We start from the raw sequence: 22,062 nt of genomic DNA on the forward strand, positions 1-22,062 counted from the left end.
ATTATAAGAACCAAAAAAAAATTATAAATAATAAAAATGTTTTAGCCTCTGGTGCGGTGATCATATCATATTAATTTATTATTGCCCAAATACACTAACAAAACGGGCATTTTAATAGTTTAGTAACTTAGATTACTCAGCGTGGGTACTCCCGAATGTATTAATATTTAAACACTAACCGTATGTTTTACATTGACGAATGACTACATACAATGGCCTTTCATATTACACCCATGATACATATTATAATTCTGATTACGGCGTTTATATTCAAGATAAATTAAGAAGCTACCTATATTATAATATCATGATGAGGGATTTAGGCTTATAAATTTATTATAAGTCGTATTCGCATACAAATGTCAAATATACAACTATACGTATTATGTATAATATAAACGTGTCAGCAGTTGAGTAGAGAGAATTAAAGGTGCGAATTAATGTACGCGTTTCGTAAATGCGAATTAAGTCCCGAAAATCATGTTAAAATTGCGTAAGGTGATAGGATGAATTATATTATTATAATATTATAGGCTTTATTGTGTGCAGGCTAGTGTAGTGAGTAAGTTAATCATCAATTTGGATTCTTGGACACGAGCAAATGTGAAACGACTACTTTGCGCCATATCTATTATATGCAATAATGGTACACTCTGTGTAAATTATAATATCCCTACATAGCAAATCGAAAATATTAATATATTAAAAATATTTGTTGAGGGTTTCCTGTCAAAAATGTTATTGAAAATATTGTTGAATTAGCTTCAAAATTTTCGGTCGCCCTATTATATCTGAAATCAAATATAACTAAAACATTCTTTTCGAAACGCTTTGAATCAAATATTATAAGTTAATTGATGTGAAACATCCAAAGCGGCGCTTGGTAACGTTGCCACGAGCGCAGCGGACGCAAAGCTCAAAGTACGCAACTCGCTTGTAGCCACACGTGCAAAACATCTAATATGCCTTTAAAATAAAAGTAATTTTCGATGTTTCACATCTGTCAGGCATCCGTGACGACCCATTTTTTTTCATCAAATATCTTCAAAATATTCGGCTATAATATTATTATATATTTTGAAATCAAATATTATTAAAACGTTTTGTAAATTTAAAAACGAAACGATGTAAAAATATTTTGCTGAAGTGTTGTGAAAAGCGTTTTTTCTCCTGCTAAAAAATGTTTTCTATATTTATTCATAATATTTTAATACATAGTGATGAATAAAATGAAATATTTTTATTTTACTTTTTTAAATTGTATCAATATTTTGAAAATGTTACTTTGCTATGAGCATAATATTGTATGCAGGCTAGTGTCGATCGTAGGTTAATCAGCAATTCGCATTCTAAAGCGCTAGCAAATGTGAAATTACATAATATTACGAGTATATACAATAATGGTACACATGTTGTACATTATAATATTATCATACTTTAACGAGTATTAACGACACCACTCTAAATAAATGACATGGGAATAATACCATTTTAGCGTTATTTATAATTTAATGGGACGCGTTGTGGAAAAATGATTTTTAAACGAACGACAAATCAGGCGATGGGCTGTGAAACCGACAATAACCAGCCAATAACCAATAGGTAGGTATAGGAATATTTTGTACACTGTAATATTTATATATATATATATATGACATATTATATGCCAACATGTAATATTATATATTGTGTCACTGTCTGAGCAATTATAAATCTACGCGTGAGCACACGCGTGAGGTGAATTTCCTTCCGGTAAACGGTGGTGGTATAGACTTCCGGTGTGGGACTGGTCGTCAACAATACGTGCAGGCGGGATTTTACTGGTGGGGTTGTACCAGGTGGATAGATCACGGTGGATGTGTTATAAAAATAGACGATCCGAGACAATAATAAACGGCCGGATGACTGGACACGAGCGCACCTCGTTCACATAATATTATTATTATTATTTATTATTATCGTCACGTAATCCGATATCGTTTTAATAGTGGCCGTACGCGAAAAAAGAGGCAATATAATGAAGCGTTGGCGTCCGTCGGGGTCGTGCACGGGTTTTCTTCAGGGAGAAATCGAAACCGAACACGTCTTACCGGATGTATCGTATATAATATTTCCCGTCCAAACGAAATCTTAGCGATTCTACGACGACAACCCCCACACATATTGTGAACCTCCGTTGTTACATACGCCTTCCCGGAGAAAAATACAATTTATTTCGGAACTAGCTTTTATTTTCCAAATCCTATTAAGACTAATGGACGTTTCAATATTGCATTATATGCGTGCACGCTGTATATTATATAGCTATAATAATAATACAGTGTGTATATAGCAATATGGCATTACAGACGTACACAAGTATTACATTTTAGCGACTTATTATTATATAGTTGTACATTTTCATTCGTGAAATGTTGTTTTTTTCAACGAAGTTGATACGTCGAAATTCATAACCGATTATTCAGTAAAGCCCGTCTTTATGAAAACGTTTTTATTTTCTATTTCGGAGGTACTTCCGCTGACTTTGGCGATATTAAGTGGAAATAAAATTATATAATATAAACGTATTGTTAATATATTGTACTCCATCGAAATACGGATACCTATAGAACGGAGCTTGGGCAAAGCCGGTAGGTACGTCGAATCTTAAATCATATTTTTCAAAAGCAATTATTTTCCGCCGGTAAGCGTGATTAATATAAAAAAATTATGTCATACGCCCTTAAAAATAGCGAGAGACCGGTAAAAATGTAATTTATGACACAAATGATTTAAAGAAAATCGAAATATAACATAATGTATATAATATAAATTAAAAATATCATATATAATAGTGTACTTTCGATGAGTAAGTATACCATAAATATAATGCGTTTGCTGTGTTTAAAATAATATACTTAGCATCATCTCTAAAATATTATTATTAGCAACGAAATCACAAAAACGTACACGGGCGCTTCCAAAAAAAAAAACATAAATATATAATATAAACTGCTGCACCGCCGTCGTCGAGTTGGCGACCCAACGCAACGTTTAAATTTAGCAAACACCACGCGCGAAATCCTTTGGCCCGCCGCCGCCGTTTTATAAAATATTACAGAAAACAGTTTAATTTGAATTTCCCGTCATACGCGAGGTTACATTATTAATGTTGAATTTAGTCTCAAAAACTAAAAAATATAGAAAATCAAATCGACGTCGCCTAAGATTTGATTTGATAGAACAACGAAAGCATAAACCTTACTTATCAAAACAGTTGACCAATAACAATTTAATTTTATAACAATATTATGACAATTTTTTCATAATAATAATAATTATTGTTCAAAACTCAAATGACTTTCGACAACCGCGCTATTTTTATACATATATTATGCACTATATATACTATACTTCCAATTTCATGCGTTACAAACTTACAAATACTAAGATGTTTAACTAAATTTATGCATTAAAAATTTAGAAAATAATAATTTATTATAAAAGTTAAATAAATAATAATGTAATGCATTATCACACACAGGAAAATTAAAAAAAAAATTTAAGTGATGAGAGAGGTCGGAATCAAGTCCACCTTTACATTTACTAAAAAAAACGTGATGGCGCTTAGTCCCAACTATATATCATGTTACTGCAACTTTGAAATTGTTATAACTACCAGTTATTGACTTATTATAAATACAAACTATTACTTCCATAATTTAAATTAAATATCTATTTTGTATGAACCTAATAAAATATATACCTAGTTAACATAACACATGCCTGTGGTTAAATATTACTTTGTCTTGTACACTCATATTTACCCACATTTTTCTGCGGGAAATTAGGGATGCACAACAATGTATAAAGCAAAACAATTATAATTTGTTTTTGAATATAATATATTATATATGCTGTTTGGGAATATAGACATAGTTATCATAAGTAATAATTTATTATTGCCACTGATATGCGTGCGTTTAATGTTTATGGTAACACATAGTTCAGTTATCACCATATAAACGGCATAAACCATAAACTGTTAATGGTTTTTTTATTGGTATGGCTTCTTAAAAGTTCCAAGCCATTCTATCTTTTGAATTCAAAATAGATTTAAAAGACAAACTATCTAAGGTTTGTACAGTATTTTTTTTTTTTTTTTTGACGACTGTTATTATTCCTTACGCAAACCAGAAAAGTAACAAACCAGAAAATAAAAATAACAAATATATCAACTTTGAAGTACCTACCGAAAACACTCAACTTAGAAACGGTATATAAGGTACAATGATGGATATATACAACTTTTAGTTGGCTCCTGATTGAAAGTGCGCATGGTCAAAAATTTGTAAAAAACTATAAAAACGAATAAGTTTAGATGCATTTATAATTTCGCTCGGAGGATATTACATTTGGCCTCTGGTTTCATTGAGTGTCAACGCATAGTAGAATACGTAAATTATTGATGAATATTTGTATTATATTTATGAAAAAGTAATAAACTAATAACGAACAAAACAAATAATTAATAATTGATTAATACATTAAATATAACAGGGTGTCATTATACACAAAATATTTAATTATATTTGACTTAAATACAACATTACAAAATCAGCCCTACTAATAACATTAATCGTTGAGTTTCAATGAAATATGAGGCAAAATAATAATTATTAACTGTAACAACGAACTCCTACTTTTCTCTAGTATTTTGGATTTCATATTATTGTGATATTTTGCAATCTAATATTGTACAGTGTTGTACACACATATATTAAATTAATAAAAATTCATATTACACAGGGAAATTCGTAATTTCTTCCATCGCGTCCTTGAACAATGATGAGCACCGCGTAGAGTAATTATTACTCCTAAACCAATGGATTACACAAATTATAACATGCATATTGTACTAATGTTATGCTGCTGGATCCTTTTTTTATGACGACACGACAATTATTATTATAATATTTTTTATGTTGCATGATTTATAAATGTATATTGAGTTTCTTGGATAGCTTTCGACATAATACTATGACAGTTATTCGTAACTTATACATTGTCATAACTCCGGTACATGACACAAAATGTACGCCAAATTGCATTATATACAGGATTTTAACCATTCTCACCCTGTTTTTATGCTTAAATCATGCATAATAATATATTCAAATTCAGTTTTTTTTAATTTTTAAATACACTTTAAGATCGTAATATTTTCGAGTCCTTGAGTTTTTTTATTAAGTCAATCATTATTTTAATTACTATTAACGATTTTTAAAATAATTCTTTACACATTATTTTAATTTTTAAGAATTTAAAAACAACATTTTTTAAAAATAATTCTAACTTATAATATTTATATTGAAATTATTATTATTTTTTTTTACTCTTTTGATGAGTATTTCAATCTATACAAATACGATTTTGGACGAGTAGTTTATTGTTATAAATTTATAATAGTATTTAAAGTTTTAATGAACGATTAACAACTCCATTCCCCTCATCAGAACTTTAAATACTTATGATTCATAAACTATAGCCTATAGGTACACATTGTACTCGTTCAAAATTTAATTTTTATAAATCGAAGTACTACAAAAAATATTCTGCTTTAGAATGACATACTAAAAATTCATGCTGTCATAAATAATGAGTGTCTCACGTTAAATTGATCACCTGGTATATATTATGTATATAACATAAAATCAAACATAAAAAAATAATTAAAGAATTAAAGAATAATGATCAATTACGTCTAGCACAAAACTGAGCAATATACCTAAATATAATTATGTCAGCATACCGTAAAAACCAAAATACAATCTTGGCGTTCAGTGTTGGTAAACCGCTTAGCGTGGACAAAACACAATGATGCATTATTATTATTATTATTATTATTATTGTACGATAGGATGCACATCAATGGCGTGTATCATTTGTACTCACGCGTTGCACTTTTCGAAAGATTGAACTTCGGAGGATAATAGAATATTATAATGATGCCTAATTATTTTTCTTTAAAATGTTTGTAGAAGTTAACAATTTTATTTCCTTGACTTTCAATTTTATTATTGTATGGGTGTAGTGCTGCATTATGTGGAAGGAAGGATGGATAGCATTGATTGACTATAGAGATTATGGGACATTTTTTAAATACAACAATTGCCATTTTCCACAGTGGAGTGCCTATTTATAAAAACTAGACTAACATTTAAATTTAAAATAATACATATTTAAAATTACTAAATTTAAATTATTTTTATAAAAAAGTTTGCATAATTAAAAACAATTATTATTTAATTTTGTATTATTTGGGCATGTATCACCACTATATGTCTTAAATGGCATAATAGGTACTTTAATGCGTCATTAAGATTGTTAAATACGTACAAAATATTAGTAGCTTATTAAAAAAAATTATACAAAAAATAAGTAGATTAAATTCCTGGAGGTAATAAGTTATTTTATATACATGGATACATGAATATCTTCACTAAAGTGTATAACTTTAAATACAAGTAACAAGTATACAATTAAAAAAAATAATACAAACACAATCTCAAAATAATATTTTCAGTAAACTTGAAAGTTGAAACTTCCACAACAGTTGTTGATGTCTACAATTTCAAATTGTTTTTTTTTTTTTTTTTAGTTAAAGAAAGGCTTCTACATCATTGGTTGTTATTTAATATTTATTTTTGTACACTTATTGGCTATTTTTGAATGTACTATAATATTATGAAATTATTTCGTTTAAATTACTTTTGATTCATACATTTACATATTTTGTAGCATGATTAAAGTTAAATTATTGATGGAAAAATCATACTTATATAATATATAATATACTAATACAGATAGGTAGGTACTATTGACAAAAGAGTGTAGTTTAATATTTAATTTTAATTTTATCCAGGTTTTCACAAAATATTCCACTTGTGTGTTGTGTCTACAAGCACGAAATAATTTATTTGTTTCAACCTAGGTCACTCGTTTAAATACAAAATACTACATCGACATAATAATTATTATTGTTGATAAAATAAACAATAATATATTAGAATATATACATTTATTATATGTGTCCAGTGGCGTCAACCTGCGTCCTGCACCATATTACAATATTTTATTGAACCACCGTCCACCACACCTTGGTTTTACCAATATATTATTGTGCCTAGTAACCATTTAATGTTTATTTTTCTGAACTGTAACAATGCGTGATATAATTACGATGTCGCTTTGTTGTTTTTAATTTATTTACATTCACTCGCTTTGAATACGCTTGCTGAAACCCAATTATCATACATCGACGTGTGTCCGAATCGCCACGTCTAATTAACGTGTTCGTTTATTCAATTTCTCTTAATTGCAGCAAATACAATATTAGTCACAGTCCGGTGGTATAGCAATGAAAAGTTCTTCACTCTTGATATAAATTTGATTTCATAAAAATTATTCACAATATTCCTGGAGAGGCCGCGGCTAACTAACCGAATTGTTCGCCGGGATTAATCGCAATTAAAACTCAATTACGATTTTTTAATAAAGAAACTTTTTTTTTTTTAATTAAAAAATTGTTGAGTATTTAATACTCCCCGTGCAATGTTCAGATATAAAAGAAAATACATCTTAATCGGCGTCGAAAGGATGTAGAACATGAAACAAAAAACAACGTGCACAGAAGATGCTGTTATTTAGAGCTTATAAAATGGTAGAACACTTATAGTTGGTATAGGGTGGTATAATTAAAACTAAAATACTTGTGACCTTCCATCAAAAAGAAAGCCCCTCGTCCCGGGATCAACGAACATCAAAAACTCATGAAGCGGCGGTATCAAAGTCAAAAGTTCTAGTTTTGAGTGGTTTTAATATATATGTAAAATACTACTACACATTCCTATAAAAATATAAAGTATACATTAACATTTTTAGTTTTCAAATGCAACCTTTTTGATTTAATTATCTAAAAAATAATATTTTTCTAAAAATGTTTATTTCTATAAATACTAAATACTGAACTGATACCTTTTTTCATTCCTAAAACCTATATAATAGCGGAATAGTGGACCACAAGTATCACAAGATATCACTTGCTACTCCTTCTTATATATTTATACTTTAAATGCTCATAAATAAAAAACTAATAGTTGAATATTCACAAAAATGTTGAGAATAGTATATCTTGCTTCAAATAATGATTATGAAATTTAAATATAAATTGCTGTTTAACATAAGGGTAAAATACTAAGAATACCATAAAATGTAAGAAATTCTCGACCATCAATTTTGAAAAAAGTAGAAGCTTTTGGTAATAACGAGTATTTACTGTTCAAAAAATCACTGTACCATTTGCAGTATAAAAGGAACACTGAAAAAATATTTGAAAGAAAATAGACTTTTTACAGACTATGAACGAAACGAGGGGCTGCTACATTTATAAATCAGCTTGTTTCAGTTTTCACTTATTTATTGTTTGGACGTTAAGAAAACTCATGTGCCATTTCCACCGAGACCGAAGAGGGGATATGTCTATCTGATGCAGATTATTGTTGGTATATTGTTGGTATGACCAAAAAGCCAATTAAAAGTTTTGGACATCGGCATAATAAATGTACGGATTCCGGATGGACTCATCAATAACAGTTACTTCGATAGTGTAATATGTGCATAATAGGCTATGTGTATACGACGAACTCAGGATTAAAGCGATCGTATTTTGTTTGCGTTCGGAACATTTTTTATTAAAATATTATTATCATACCCACACAAGGCCGCACATCGCGTTGGCGGCACACGGTGGAGGTAAACGGTGTTACTGTAAAAGAATAGTGCGTATCGAATTACGATCTCAACGCGTGTGCAAAATCTGCAGGGGCGATTTACTGAGCGTAAACATAACATCGAAAACCCGTTACAGTCTTGATCGGAACAGCCAACAGGAATCGATTACTACGGTGCACAATCGACCGAAGGCGATCGGGGGTATCATTAGCCAAAAGACAATAATCACAACAAACAACGATGACGGCGGTGATGATAATATAATAATATTATGTTTAATATTATCGACGGTTGCGATCGTTGCGCGCCGTTCGTCATCAGATCGGCGGCCAATTATTATCCGAAACACGACGACGACGGTCGTAACCTTCTGGCCCGAGCTCAGCCAGGCTCGCTGCAGCAACACCTGCTCAAGTCCGAGTACGTTAAACTATACGTTTTATGCTTACCGGAAACGCCGAGAGACGATTATACGCGCGTTCCGCCGGTCTCCTCGAAAAAAAACGTTGCCGTCGTCGTCGTACGCCAACAGAGCACAACGGCTGATTGCGACACACACATACACACACGGTCGTACAATGCTCTACACAAACGGGGTCGAAAGGGGCTGAAACAAAATATGATCTCTCTGTCTCTCTGTCTCTGTCTCTCTCTCTCTCTCTCTCTCTCTCTCTCCACTCGCAACCAGTTTAGGTCGGGCACACGCGCTCGCCGTTCGCGTTACGGGTTGTTGGAGTCTCGTTCCGCAGGCTGCGGTCCGGCGGCCGTAGTCATCTAACCGCGAAAATATAATAACTTTGCGTCATATATGTGTTGCTTTGTATACGCATTGCTCTGCGCGATATCATCATACCATATATTACAATGGAAACCATATTATACACGTCATAATGTAAGAACGCCTGTAGCACGTGTGCGTGTGTGTCACGCATACCGGTTACCGGGTCGTCGGTTCGTCTCTTCCAGATAGCATATACCATTATTATTTCATACGTATACATACACGTTATTATTATTATTGTACCCATATCATGTGAGTAAGAACTCTACGATCGCCGTTTGCCGTATGCTCCGCGCGACACGCTCCGCAGATATTGTTATTATTATCATTATATAGGTATCGTGTGCACCCGCATCGGCCGGCCACTGCGTCTCGGTCCAACGCGCCAGGTCGGTTTTCCTTCCAGCTCGATGTGTACCTATATTTTATATTTTCATTATATCGGATCGCCGTTTCTCTTTCTCGTACATATTATTATACTCGGACACCGTTGCTCGTTCTTTCGAATAGGTATGCATCATAATAATATCACTTACCCAAATTTAAATGTGAAAAATAGAAGTTAGCAGTTTCTCGCAGTCTCTGTACAAGTATTTACAACTCACCATGCACGATGTATATGATATCATTCCTCATAGCAGCGGACAGAGTACGCACACGAGTACACGACAATGATCCCCTCCGTCCACCAACACTGCGCGTATACGATTTTAACATGACAAAAGTACACGGTAATACAGTACATGACTAAAATATTAGGAAGGTATATGATTTAACGTTTGTGAACGAGATTATTTTTAATTATGTATTTTAGGCTTTTAGCAAATAAATCTATCCAAATTTAATAATGACGTATCCACCACGCCTGTTATATATAGTTTATTAATGTAAACTGTGTATGGTATATTATATATTATCGCCATGGACATAAATAAAACTCAACCAGCACTACGTGCAAGTGTGCAACTTTGAAACCCACGGTACCCGTGCAGGTGACACGGTCGTGATCACGGTCTACAGTATATATTATATTATTATAGAGTGCAGTTTGTAAGTCCGAAGACTTTAAACATAATAATATTATTGTCATTTATCAATATATATATGTGCTTAAACCCAAAAGTTTATCCCGTTCTTCGTTGACACTGGTAAAAGTTAGATAACACATGATTTCAGCATAATGCATTTATAATGATATACTAATATCAAAATGGTCGATGGTCGGACTCTCCGACCGATTTTGTATACCTCTGAACCTATTATAGTTTACACTATATAGTATGACGGCGGTCGGCGGTCATCTAGGTAATTTGGTTATAATGTAGTTTGTAGAGACTACCGCCGGGCGCTCATACATCATGTAGTTTGCAGCGTTAAAAGGGGCCTACACTTTAATAATGACAAAATTGAAGAGAAATTAGATTTTCAAGATCTCCGACAGTTACATTATAAAACACCCACAGCGGAATAAAGCACGTACCTAAATATTGGAATAATTCTATACTCGCTGTTTGTATGGGTATATGTAATAATACACGTATTATGTTTTACCAACAAAAAAAGCTTTTAAAGTATTAACTGGACGTTGTGTATATAATACAATATACCTACTTTCGAGGAGATTGGTCATATATTATTTTATAGATATCAGCTGGTACTAGACTAGTAGATTTCGTTAAAAACAAATTTAATGTCAAAAAATATTATTAAAACGTAAAGTACGTATATGAATAAAATGTCTGTACCTATACCAGTTTGTATGATATAATATATGATTCATTAAAATTACCAATGCAATGCGTAAGCATATAACATTAGAAAATAGAAATATGTTGTTGAATACGAACCATAATATTATTTAGTTGCAGGGTTAAACTCGTACATTTAACACACCATTGTGGCATGGGTTGCATGTACTACAGTAGATCGTACGCGCGTTATAATGTCATATTATTAAACTCACCTCCATCCACGTTTGTTGTATACACATTGCACGATGTTCAAAAACATGCACCTGTATTTATATTCACAAACAATTATATTATCAGTAAACTTCATTTCCAGGTGAGAAATGAACGTCAGAACGTGTAATGCGTATATTCCCTTCCAATAAACGCCCACATAAATTATCCCTTTGTTTGGTTTCAGCTCATCGGCGTACATAATAGCAGTAATTATAATAATATTATTATTATTATTATCGAGTTTACGCCGATACGAATAATACCACATGCCCTGGTATATATTATTATTATTTGTATAGGAAATATTAATTAAAAGCCCGAAGTGTCGCACAAAAATTACACCATTATAATTTATACTACGTATTTTATTAATTGTTTATTACATTATTATAATTTATACCTAGTATAATATTCACTCGTAACGTGAACAATGTTTAATGAGAATAACTTAACGTACGAGCGAAGCATTCATGCGACATTTTAGACTTTTACGAAATGTATGACATTTTTACCGTTTTATAGAAATACCATTTCGTCAAATTCTCGTGAAACTCTTGGTCCCTGAAGTTCCACATTTACAAAGCTCAAATTGAAAATTATTTAAACTACGGGTAGGTAGATATAAGGACATATTGCACTGCAGTTACATATTTCACATATTTCCTAAAAATATGAGATATATTTTAAGTATTATAATTCGATATAACTTCAAACATTTTATAGAAACTCGGTTCAAGGATATCACTGATCAATCCCCACTATGATGACAGTCCCTTAAATATGATACCAATCCGGCTTTTACAAGACAACACTTAATGTCAAAATATACTGTTACAATTCTTATACGAGAGTAATTATTTATTCACTTATCATTGGGACTAACAACCATGCACCAATATGTGGCTGATGGTATATTATGTTCTGTTTTCACATTTCATATCAATTTCTTAATATGCGCGCCAGTCCGCTATCGACCGTGGAAGTGTTCGTCTAAAAATAGATAGGCCAACAGAGCTCGGGTACGAGCGCATATTATTATTATTATACAAAAGGAAATAGTTATAATATATTATAACCTCACAGCTGCCTGGTGTAGTCTACGATGCATGACAAATTTAATACAGGACGGTTCACCAATAACAATACAGCACAGTGTATTATATTGTATAAGTCTCTAGTTGAAATGTTGGATAATAATATATTATGCTTTGAATTGTATTTCTCTTAATCAGGTACCCTAATTTTAGTGTACAGAGCTATAGCTTGGCGATTGTTATTTGTTGATAAATAAAATATAGATATGTATGTATATTGTATAGTGTACATACCATATAACATAATACATTCCATCTCGTTTTCTACTGAAACTATTTTAAAATAAATTTATAAGTTTATTTATTTATAAATATATTTACTTTAATTTTATAAATTATTTTTATTGTTAAATTATCAAAATACAATTCTTCGGCATCTATCGGTAATTAATTTTTGCTGATTTTTCGTAAATGTAAAAAACTATTAAACTTTAAACTACATTGTCTATTGATGCCAGTAATGCAACCAGCATTTTTTCAAGGGACCCGCCCTCCATACTCTGTTATGTGTGCCAAATGTTTCAAAATATTCTTCATAGTAAAATTATGTTATCATTTTTGATATCGTAAAATCATTTTTAGCTTATAATTCATCCATATTCTAAGTATATTCTAGAATAAATAAATATATTAACATTTTATTTTATACAGCCTATGGGGTCCCCGCAAGTTGCGGCACTGCAATAGATGCATTGTATAAAATCATTAAACTCCGAACTACTTTGAATCAATATTCATAAGTATTCGTAATGTACACCGGGTGTATTATCGCTTAATAAAATATAAATTTAAACACATTTAGTTTTCATTTTAATTCTAATTAAGTACATTTTTTAAATTTAAATTAATCAATACTTAATACAGACGGGAAAACCATTTTTTAATTATCTTCAAAGTTAAAATTTAAAACTTTAAAAAATACTGGTTTCAGATTATAGACAGTGGGTATTAATTGTTGCTGAAAAATGTAAATAGTTCAGTACAAACTTAATTTAAATAATCAGCATTCTTTCCAAATACAAGCTGTTTTTTTTTTATTATTACATTATAATATCTATAGAGAGAAGCATATTTCTTCAGTCCTCATCATACAGAATATTTGCAGAGAAAATGATTCCTGTTGGCTTTTACGGTTCATTATAGAGATCTGGTCATAAATCACGTGAATGCTTGGGTAGATATGGTTTATGAAAAAAAAAACCGGTCAATGCGAAAGAAACGAGATCAGTGTGAAATTGATTGACAAAACAACCGAAGACAGGACTACAGGAGGATGTGTCGATTATAATCTGAAGATAATGGACAATGACCGCGGCATACAATAATAAGAGTAGAAAAAACGGGATGCAAATAATTTAATATGGTATGTTGATCGAATAGAACGAGAGGACAAATTAATAATAATGTTTTTGTGTCTGAGGTTTGCGATTGCGAATTAAATATTTACGAGAGAAGATTAAAATAAAACGAAGACGCGTGCATAACTTCAAATTGCCATTAGTAAGCCAACATCAAGATCCTTTAATACACAACATCGTGCAAGTTTTCAAAGAGGAATTATAGAAATAAATATTTTACAAAAATAAGTATAATCATAATTTTATTCACTGGAAAAGTTTTCTTTCAAAAAACACAACCTATTTCTATCAATTTTATACAAAAATAATGTGTATTTTATATCATTTTCTAAATGCTTGATAATGATTTTTAGTGGAAAACATACTTTGTATGATTTTACTGTGTCGCAATATATGGATTAGAATCACATTATTAATTTGTATTTTTAATAAGTAGTATTAATTTTTTTATTTCTTCATTTTTCATCGCTAAAAATAATATCTATACAGATGGATAAAAAAGTATACATTTTTAATACTATGTATATGTCTAAACAAATGCATATATTAAAACTTGTATCCATAAATATAAGAAGTATAAAAACAATCCTTCACTACCATCTAGCTTCACCTATCACCATAAAATAGATCTTCCTTGATCACTGCCCAACTGCAAAACCAAATTTAATTTAAAAAATGTTTTTTTTCTATTATTTCTTCTTTGTGTATAACATAAATAGAAAATAGGTAACTATGAAAAAAAAAAGTTGCAACTTGTAATACGATATAATAAAGCCTATATTATTATAATGATTGAATAAGACAAATACTGGTAATGTTTTTTAGCTACGATCAAAAAAATTTTCTTATGTAACACCAAAAACTAAAAAAAATTTAGGTATAGGTTATATTTAAATTATGTACTTTTTTTAACAAAAAACACTATTTTTCCTTAAAATGAGATCACCAAATATAATCAAAACGTTGAAAAACAAATTAAACGTGTATAATTTTCTCCGAAGTTATTAATCCCCTAAGTATTTATTATATATTGTATAGGTATTTATCTAAAAAATGTATCAATATTTGTACTAAAATGCAATGTATATAAATATGTTTAATCTAAATGTTGGTTAAATTTAGTGAAATGAGTAATTTATGCATATATATTTTTATTCCTAGTATGTATTCCAGGAGATATGTTGTTTACACATGTTATAAATATTAAATATTAGAAAGTAACTATGTATAGAATATACCGAATAGACGTTGTTGTTGTAACATAGGTAGTAAATTTCATGTATTGTTACAATTTTTAAAAAAAATTTCAATCAACTCATCCGTCATAAATTTATGGTTTTATTAATATAAATGTATATTATCAAGTTTGAACATAAATCTACACGGAAATGTTAATTAATATTATATAGGACATAAAAAACTTTGGGCAAGTATAATAGCTTTTAGTTTTAAATCTACATTATAACTGACGAAGAAATAATTCGTTTTAACAATATTTAGAGATTGAGAAAGTTTTAATTCGTTTTTAAAATATTATAGTGTGTGTTTACAAAAAAAACATTAAGAAAATTATGAAAATTAAATTATCATTATAAACTATTTCATAACATTACAGATACGTTAAAATCGATTTTTAAAACAGTATTTTAAAATGTATCGACTTGAGTAAAGGTTAAAATCTTTTGATAAATGTCTTGGTATAACACTAGAATAAATAATATAATTTTATATAATTTTATATTTGTTTCATTTATGTAAAGAAAACGATTTTTTTTTACCAAAATCAATAACAAAGTACAGTTAAATATATTTGCACATATAAAGCAAAATATGGATTAGTAATGATATTCGCTTATATTTCACTAATATAAATTTTGAATGAGTTTTATACTACTTTAGTCTATATGTATAATTTATTTTTAAATCAAATAAATTCATATGGTTAGTTCGATTTTGTTTTAAAAAAACTAATTTGGTATTAAGCTATTATGCTTTTTTTAAAGAAAAAATCATATTTATAGTATATCTTCATCGGGAAATAATCACAAAAATGAATGCACCTTTATTTATGTCCATGTCTATATAATTATAATTTGATAACCTACTCAGAAGATTAATCGTTTGATTTTAACCAATGAAACATAAGGTTGCATTGGCTAAAGTAGTAACATCTTAAGCTTTGATAACATTTTAATAACTAGTAATTAAGGTATAAATTGTAGTTTATATTGGTTATTGGCAAAACCGCAGTTTTTTTAAATTTTCATATGTTTTTCCTATGCTTTTGGCTATTACAATTTTGATGAAGGTGCGCCTTCATTTTGTGTAAGAATTGAAAATATAAACTATTATGAGATAAAACGTTTGTAAAAACTGTTTCAAGTTATCTCAAACAAAAGTATTTAATAATAATTTAAAACTTATATTGCATGAGATAGTTTTCATTGGCATATAACCACCAACTTAGTCTGAATCTTGCCAAAAATTAAATTGGGTGTGTTTCATTTTATCTATTTCATATATGCATGTACAACGATGTTCAACACTTGTGAAATAAATATTTACTCTGAGTATTCAAACTTACTGTATTAAATTTATTATAATTGGCGATACCAAACGATTAATAAATCAAACAGTAGATAACGATGTATATCTATAGGAGTTGCGAACTATAATAATTGAATTTATCTTTATGTGTAGGGTGCACTAATGTCATCACTACTCGAAAACATATATAGTGTGTACATTTAAAACATGAATATTAATAATAGTATACTTTGTAAATTACAATCAGAAATACATATACAAACTGGAGAATTAAAAAAAATAATATGTATGGTGATTGTTGATGTTCAAAACCATTTTCAGTGAGAGAAATGCTAACTGCAATCAGTGCAATCCCTGCATAATATTATAATATACATTCTAGTTCGAGTTAAATATTTACACGTTGAATGTTGATACTTGCTAAATAGAACATTTATATAATTTTATAACCTTGATAAAATAGAATCCCAAGGGTCTTTTTAATGTGGGCATAGGAACTGTGGTATTCAACCCACTTAGCCCCCCCTTCTATAGCCTTTAATTTAGCCCTGATTAAACAAATTGAAAAATAAAAGTTGAATTAATAATTTATTGGACACAAATGATGAAATTTTATGTATTAAAATAAAAATAAAATATAAACATAAATACATGAACTTTAAAAACGTTATTAGGTGTTTATTTATATAGAGATCTACATAAAAGTGCATAGGTAATTATAGTGTACACACAGTATACCTACATTTTGATAGTTTTTTAAATTAAAATAATCTCCAAATTAACTCATCCATAAAATGTGAAAAAAATAATCGTATGATCGCATGATTAATCATGGTACATTATTGTAGTCGGTGGTTATTCCATATCGCTATGAACTATGGATCATAAATTTAATATCTCAATTCTAAATATCTTATTCTTAAAAATTTTGATAATTTTTATGTTGGTGTGATACTTGTTTTTTTTTTTGTCAATTTAACTATGAATTCAATACCTACTTAAAATATGTGCCACCTACTGACTACGTTAAGAAATGTATTTTCCTTTCTTTTAACTGAATTATCATCAATCGCCATAATATGGATATTATCGTATTTACTACGCTATTCCTAAATCTATAAGGCGAATGGCGTCTCTATTTTATTACAATAAAATTATAGTGTGATTTTGCAATGAATTAATTCATTAGTTTAATTTAGTTTGATAGTAAAAGTGTTAGACTTGCATCTACCCCCACTAAGTACAGTTTTTACCGGGGGTAGGAAAAGCACGACACATTGCAGAAAATTCTTCTCGGTCACTGGAGGACGGGTGTGACTGTGATGGAGCATATTTTCTACACAATCTAAATAGAAAAAATACAAACTGTGCTATATTTGTCTAAATCTTTATTAACTATTGATTACTGTCTGGCTTTGTGTACACAACTTTACGGCCAAGGTATAAGATTCCTGGCAACTACAGCTCACAATTTAATTAACACCTACAAATTAAAAAAAAATTAAACAGAATTTCACCCTTATCCGGCGCCTAATTCGTGTTATCATGGGAAAAAAAATACATTCTTAACTTAATATTCTTATCGGCGTGAGTGATGGTTTGAAAAAAAAATTAAAGAAATTTATGGGCATAAAATCACTTTTATGTCACATTTTTATGTTATAGTTATTCTGTTCACAACATGTATGTGTTTATAGTTCATGTGTTAGGTTAAGTCTGATACAGGTGTCTGGGTATTATACATTATCTCATTCTTAAAAGTTCTAATTTCTAAGCTTTGAACTTCGATGGGGCGTTTCGGAAAATTCAAATTTGCATGTTCATTTTAGAAACATTTGATGAGACAAAAAATATAATTTTGCCAACAAAATGTTTTTACTGATTTCTGGTTAGGTTAGGTGCAAGCACGTAATTATGCTTATCAACTGATATTAATTATCAATATATACATACATGATTGACTGAGTACAAACCTAATGTTTATAAGGTACTTATATCTGGTACGTTACATTTATTTATTGTATTACCTACTACTTAATACAATAAAGTATGAGTGGTAACCAAGGAGGCAACATTATAAAATATATATTATTATATATGAACACTCAATTTTAATATGATCTATGGACTTCTAGTGGTACATTTCTAAAATTCTACTAGTTTTCTCTTTTCCACTGTAAATTAAATATACATTATACAACATAATTAAAAGTTAACAAATACTTATTTTTATTATAGGATAAATCGATTGTAATCTAGTCAGTTTAATAAGTGTACAAAGTTTTATCAATTGTGTTTCAATCTAATTTATATTTTCTAATTCACTTTTATAATAAAAGTTAACTGACACAATATATGGCACCATCAAAACTTTGTTGCTCTTAAAATGTCGACCCTCCTCCCTTTAATTGCACCACCGACAACTTCACAGTACTTTATTTCACACAATATGACATAACTGTCTGCCCGTGTGGACATTGGAAATTGCATAGAATGCCCATTGCCCATGTTTGCTGAATTAATTTCTACATTTCCCGAGCGTTTATGGTAAATATCCTACATACTTTATATTGTCGGAAACAAAATATAATAATTTAACTAGATAAGTAGGTATATAAATTTAAATTAAAAAAAACAGACACACATTTTTATGTTTAAGCCTTAAGGGCTATAAATCCTACTTTAGTAGGTAGGTGGTAAATTAGTTTATACCTACATTATAATACATAATACAATAGAAATAATATAATATTTCAAAAAAATACGCTACATGAATATATATATATTCATATATGTATATAATAATATATATGTATTACCTGTGTTGGATACGATCTGCAAGACGATCAGCGAAAACAAGACAGCCACAAGCGTTGACGTCATCGGGAAAGCGTTGACGGCGGCGCGACGACAATAGTAATAGCGGTCGCACCGGGACGTCGACCGCTGCAGACGCGACTCCATAACTGGTGTCGTCGCTTCCGTTTGCCGGACGTGTAGATTACACTTATGGTAGCGGATCCGGATCGAAAGTCGTCGGATTGATGGGCGACTAGCGCGCGCGCGCTCCACCGACTAACGCCCGGAAAGAGTGTAACGGTTTTTTTTTTTTTCGATATCTTCAAAAAGTCCGTTTTACCGGATACGAAATGTCGGTTAACTGCCGAGAGAACTCTTGCAAGTGCTCTACGAATAACGATTATAATAATAATAAAGATAATAACAATGATACTATTGCGACGCCACCGACGAACTGACAGACGGCAGCGGTACACACGGGGCACGTGACTACGGCTACTAAATGTTGCGGACCGAATAAAACCCGCTACGGCGCGCGAACACTAACAATCGCCGCCGCCGCCGCCGCCGCTGCGCATCGTCTCTCTCGGTGCGCGCCGCCGCCGGTGGAAGGTTTGTGTGTGTGTGTGTGTGTGTAAACGTGTGTGCGCGCGCGTACGTGTGTGTGTGTGTGTGTGTGTGTGTGTGTGTGTGTGTCTAGATGACGGTTGGGTTGGGGGAGGCGACCCGAGCATCCGGTGGCGGTCAACTGTAATAATGATAATAATAAAATAATGTATAATTCCGCCGCAACAACGGCGGCGGTGGGCTGCAGAGTGCAGATACTCCTCTGGGGAGCTCGCTAATCCTGCTTGAGCCGTGGTACGGGTAGGCGAGAGCTGCAGGTGACCGCCGCCACTGCAGCCGGGGTTAGGCCTCGGTGGCGATGGTCCGACCGTAAGCGGAACTCGGAAGTCCATCACAATTTCCGGAGGGGGGGAGCAAAGATAATATGTTTTTATCACACGCGTGAATAAGCAGACCAAAAAGTCCAAAATTATAGAGATACCCATTCGGCAAAAAAAAAAAATCTGTAGGTATTGCTACAGCCAACGGAAGAATAGGTCACGACACTGAATTAGATAAACGCCAAAAAAATAGTATGTATTAGTAAAAAGTATTTGAAAATATGGAATTTTAGTATTTATACTTCAAAATTCTAAACATCGGAATTTGAACAAATGTAACAATAGAGGAAAACATGGGAATGAGCTTACCTGTCACTTGTCAGTTGCCTGTAAGACGCGAGACTACAACACCGAGTGGCACATCCAGAGATAAATATTTATAATACATAATATAACAACAATGAATAACCGTCGATAAAAAGTTCATGGTTTTTAATTTGAAACATCGAAAAGTTTATCCAGATAATTCCAATCGTTTTCCAACGAATCATTTTGAATTTCTGAATACTGCAGAATAGTATTCAAAATATTATAATATTATTTTATAACCCTATATCGAGTCGTGAACACTGAAGCATCCAACTACATCAATCCATAAGTCGATATCGGCTATAGTTAGCTCATAGGGATTGAGGAGAGAATGTATTATTATAATACCACCAAAGTATGTTCATACGAATATAATGTTTGAAATACTAAACGTATTAGAAAATAACTAATAAAAACTTAAAGTTCTTGAAAAAAAAATATAAAACATTTTTTTAATATATACTTGTGATGTCGAGTAGATCTTGAATTGTTATTTCCTGTAGCTCTGTCTCAGTGGTAGTATTCGTAGTAACTAGTAAAATATATTAATGTATTGTAACTTATCAGAAACAATTTATTTACATTTTATGTGACGAATTTATGTACATCAACCAACGAATCAGTAACGGTTATAATGTATAGGTAACAATTATAACGTGTTTTATGATGATATACAAATTCGACGTAGTAAGTATACTTACCTACCTATAGGTACATATATTATCAAGCTCAAAATAAATTATTTAATACACTTATCGATAAAAGCAGTAAATGTTTAACTTTAATCTTACCTAATAAATAATATACTTTCGTTGAATACAAGTTAAAATATAGTGCATAATTGTTTTAATCCTTGGAGAAGGTATTAATTATATTATTATTGTTGTTCATTAAAATAATAATTTTTTATTATACTATTAAGTAAAAACTGCGTGCGTATACAACTAATATTGTATGGTCCATAATATTATGAAAAAACTGAAGAGTGTATATAATTTCAATATCAGAAAATGTCCAAAAATCCATTTCATCTTAATTTACATTATACTATTATAATAATAAAAAGTATATTGTATGTGTATCCCTACCACCTACTCACTTCTATAATATAATAATATATAATTGTTTTCTTGATAATATTTCCTAAGGTCCGGTCTTCGCTGTATTTGTTGAATTATATTGTATTATTTGATATTTTTATATGGTTAGTGTCTAAAAAAAAAGATCAAATATCACATGAAAGGAAAAAATGCAACCATCATTATTCCATTGTTATTCAAACATTATTATTTTGAAACGCACAGGTTTTTTTTTAAATCAGTAAAATGAAATATATTCCCATTAGAATCGAGATAAAACTATTGCGTTTCTAATAATTTAGGAATTTTAATATGAATATAGGCATACGTAAACGTCCTAAACTAAAAAATAAATAAATCTAATTGAATTTAAGATGAACTGTGATTTACGTTCCTTTAATAGATCACCGAT

At 30.5% G+C, this 22,062-nt stretch overlaps 1 protein-coding gene across 1 annotated transcript in view; it reads right to left on the reverse strand.

Moving 5' to 3' along the window:
- LOC111035657 overlaps positions 1–19,850 on the reverse strand; it is a 43,418-nt gene extending 23,568 nt beyond the window's left edge. The window contains exon 1 of the mRNA XM_022317354.1: positions 19,336–19,850. Coding sequence (XP_022173046.1) covers positions 19,336–19,480 — 145 coding nt within the window. The 5' untranslated portion in view covers positions 19,481–19,850. The remainder of the gene's footprint in view (positions 1–19,335) is intronic.
- Positions 19,851–22,062: the final 2,212 nt, after the last annotated feature.

The sequence above is a fragment of the Myzus persicae genome, unplaced genomic scaffold (assembly GCF_001856785.1).
Source record: "Myzus persicae strain clone G006 unplaced genomic scaffold, MPER_G0061.0, whole genome shotgun sequence".
Classification (NCBI taxonomy): Eukaryota; Metazoa; Arthropoda; class Insecta; order Hemiptera; family Aphididae; genus Myzus; species Myzus persicae.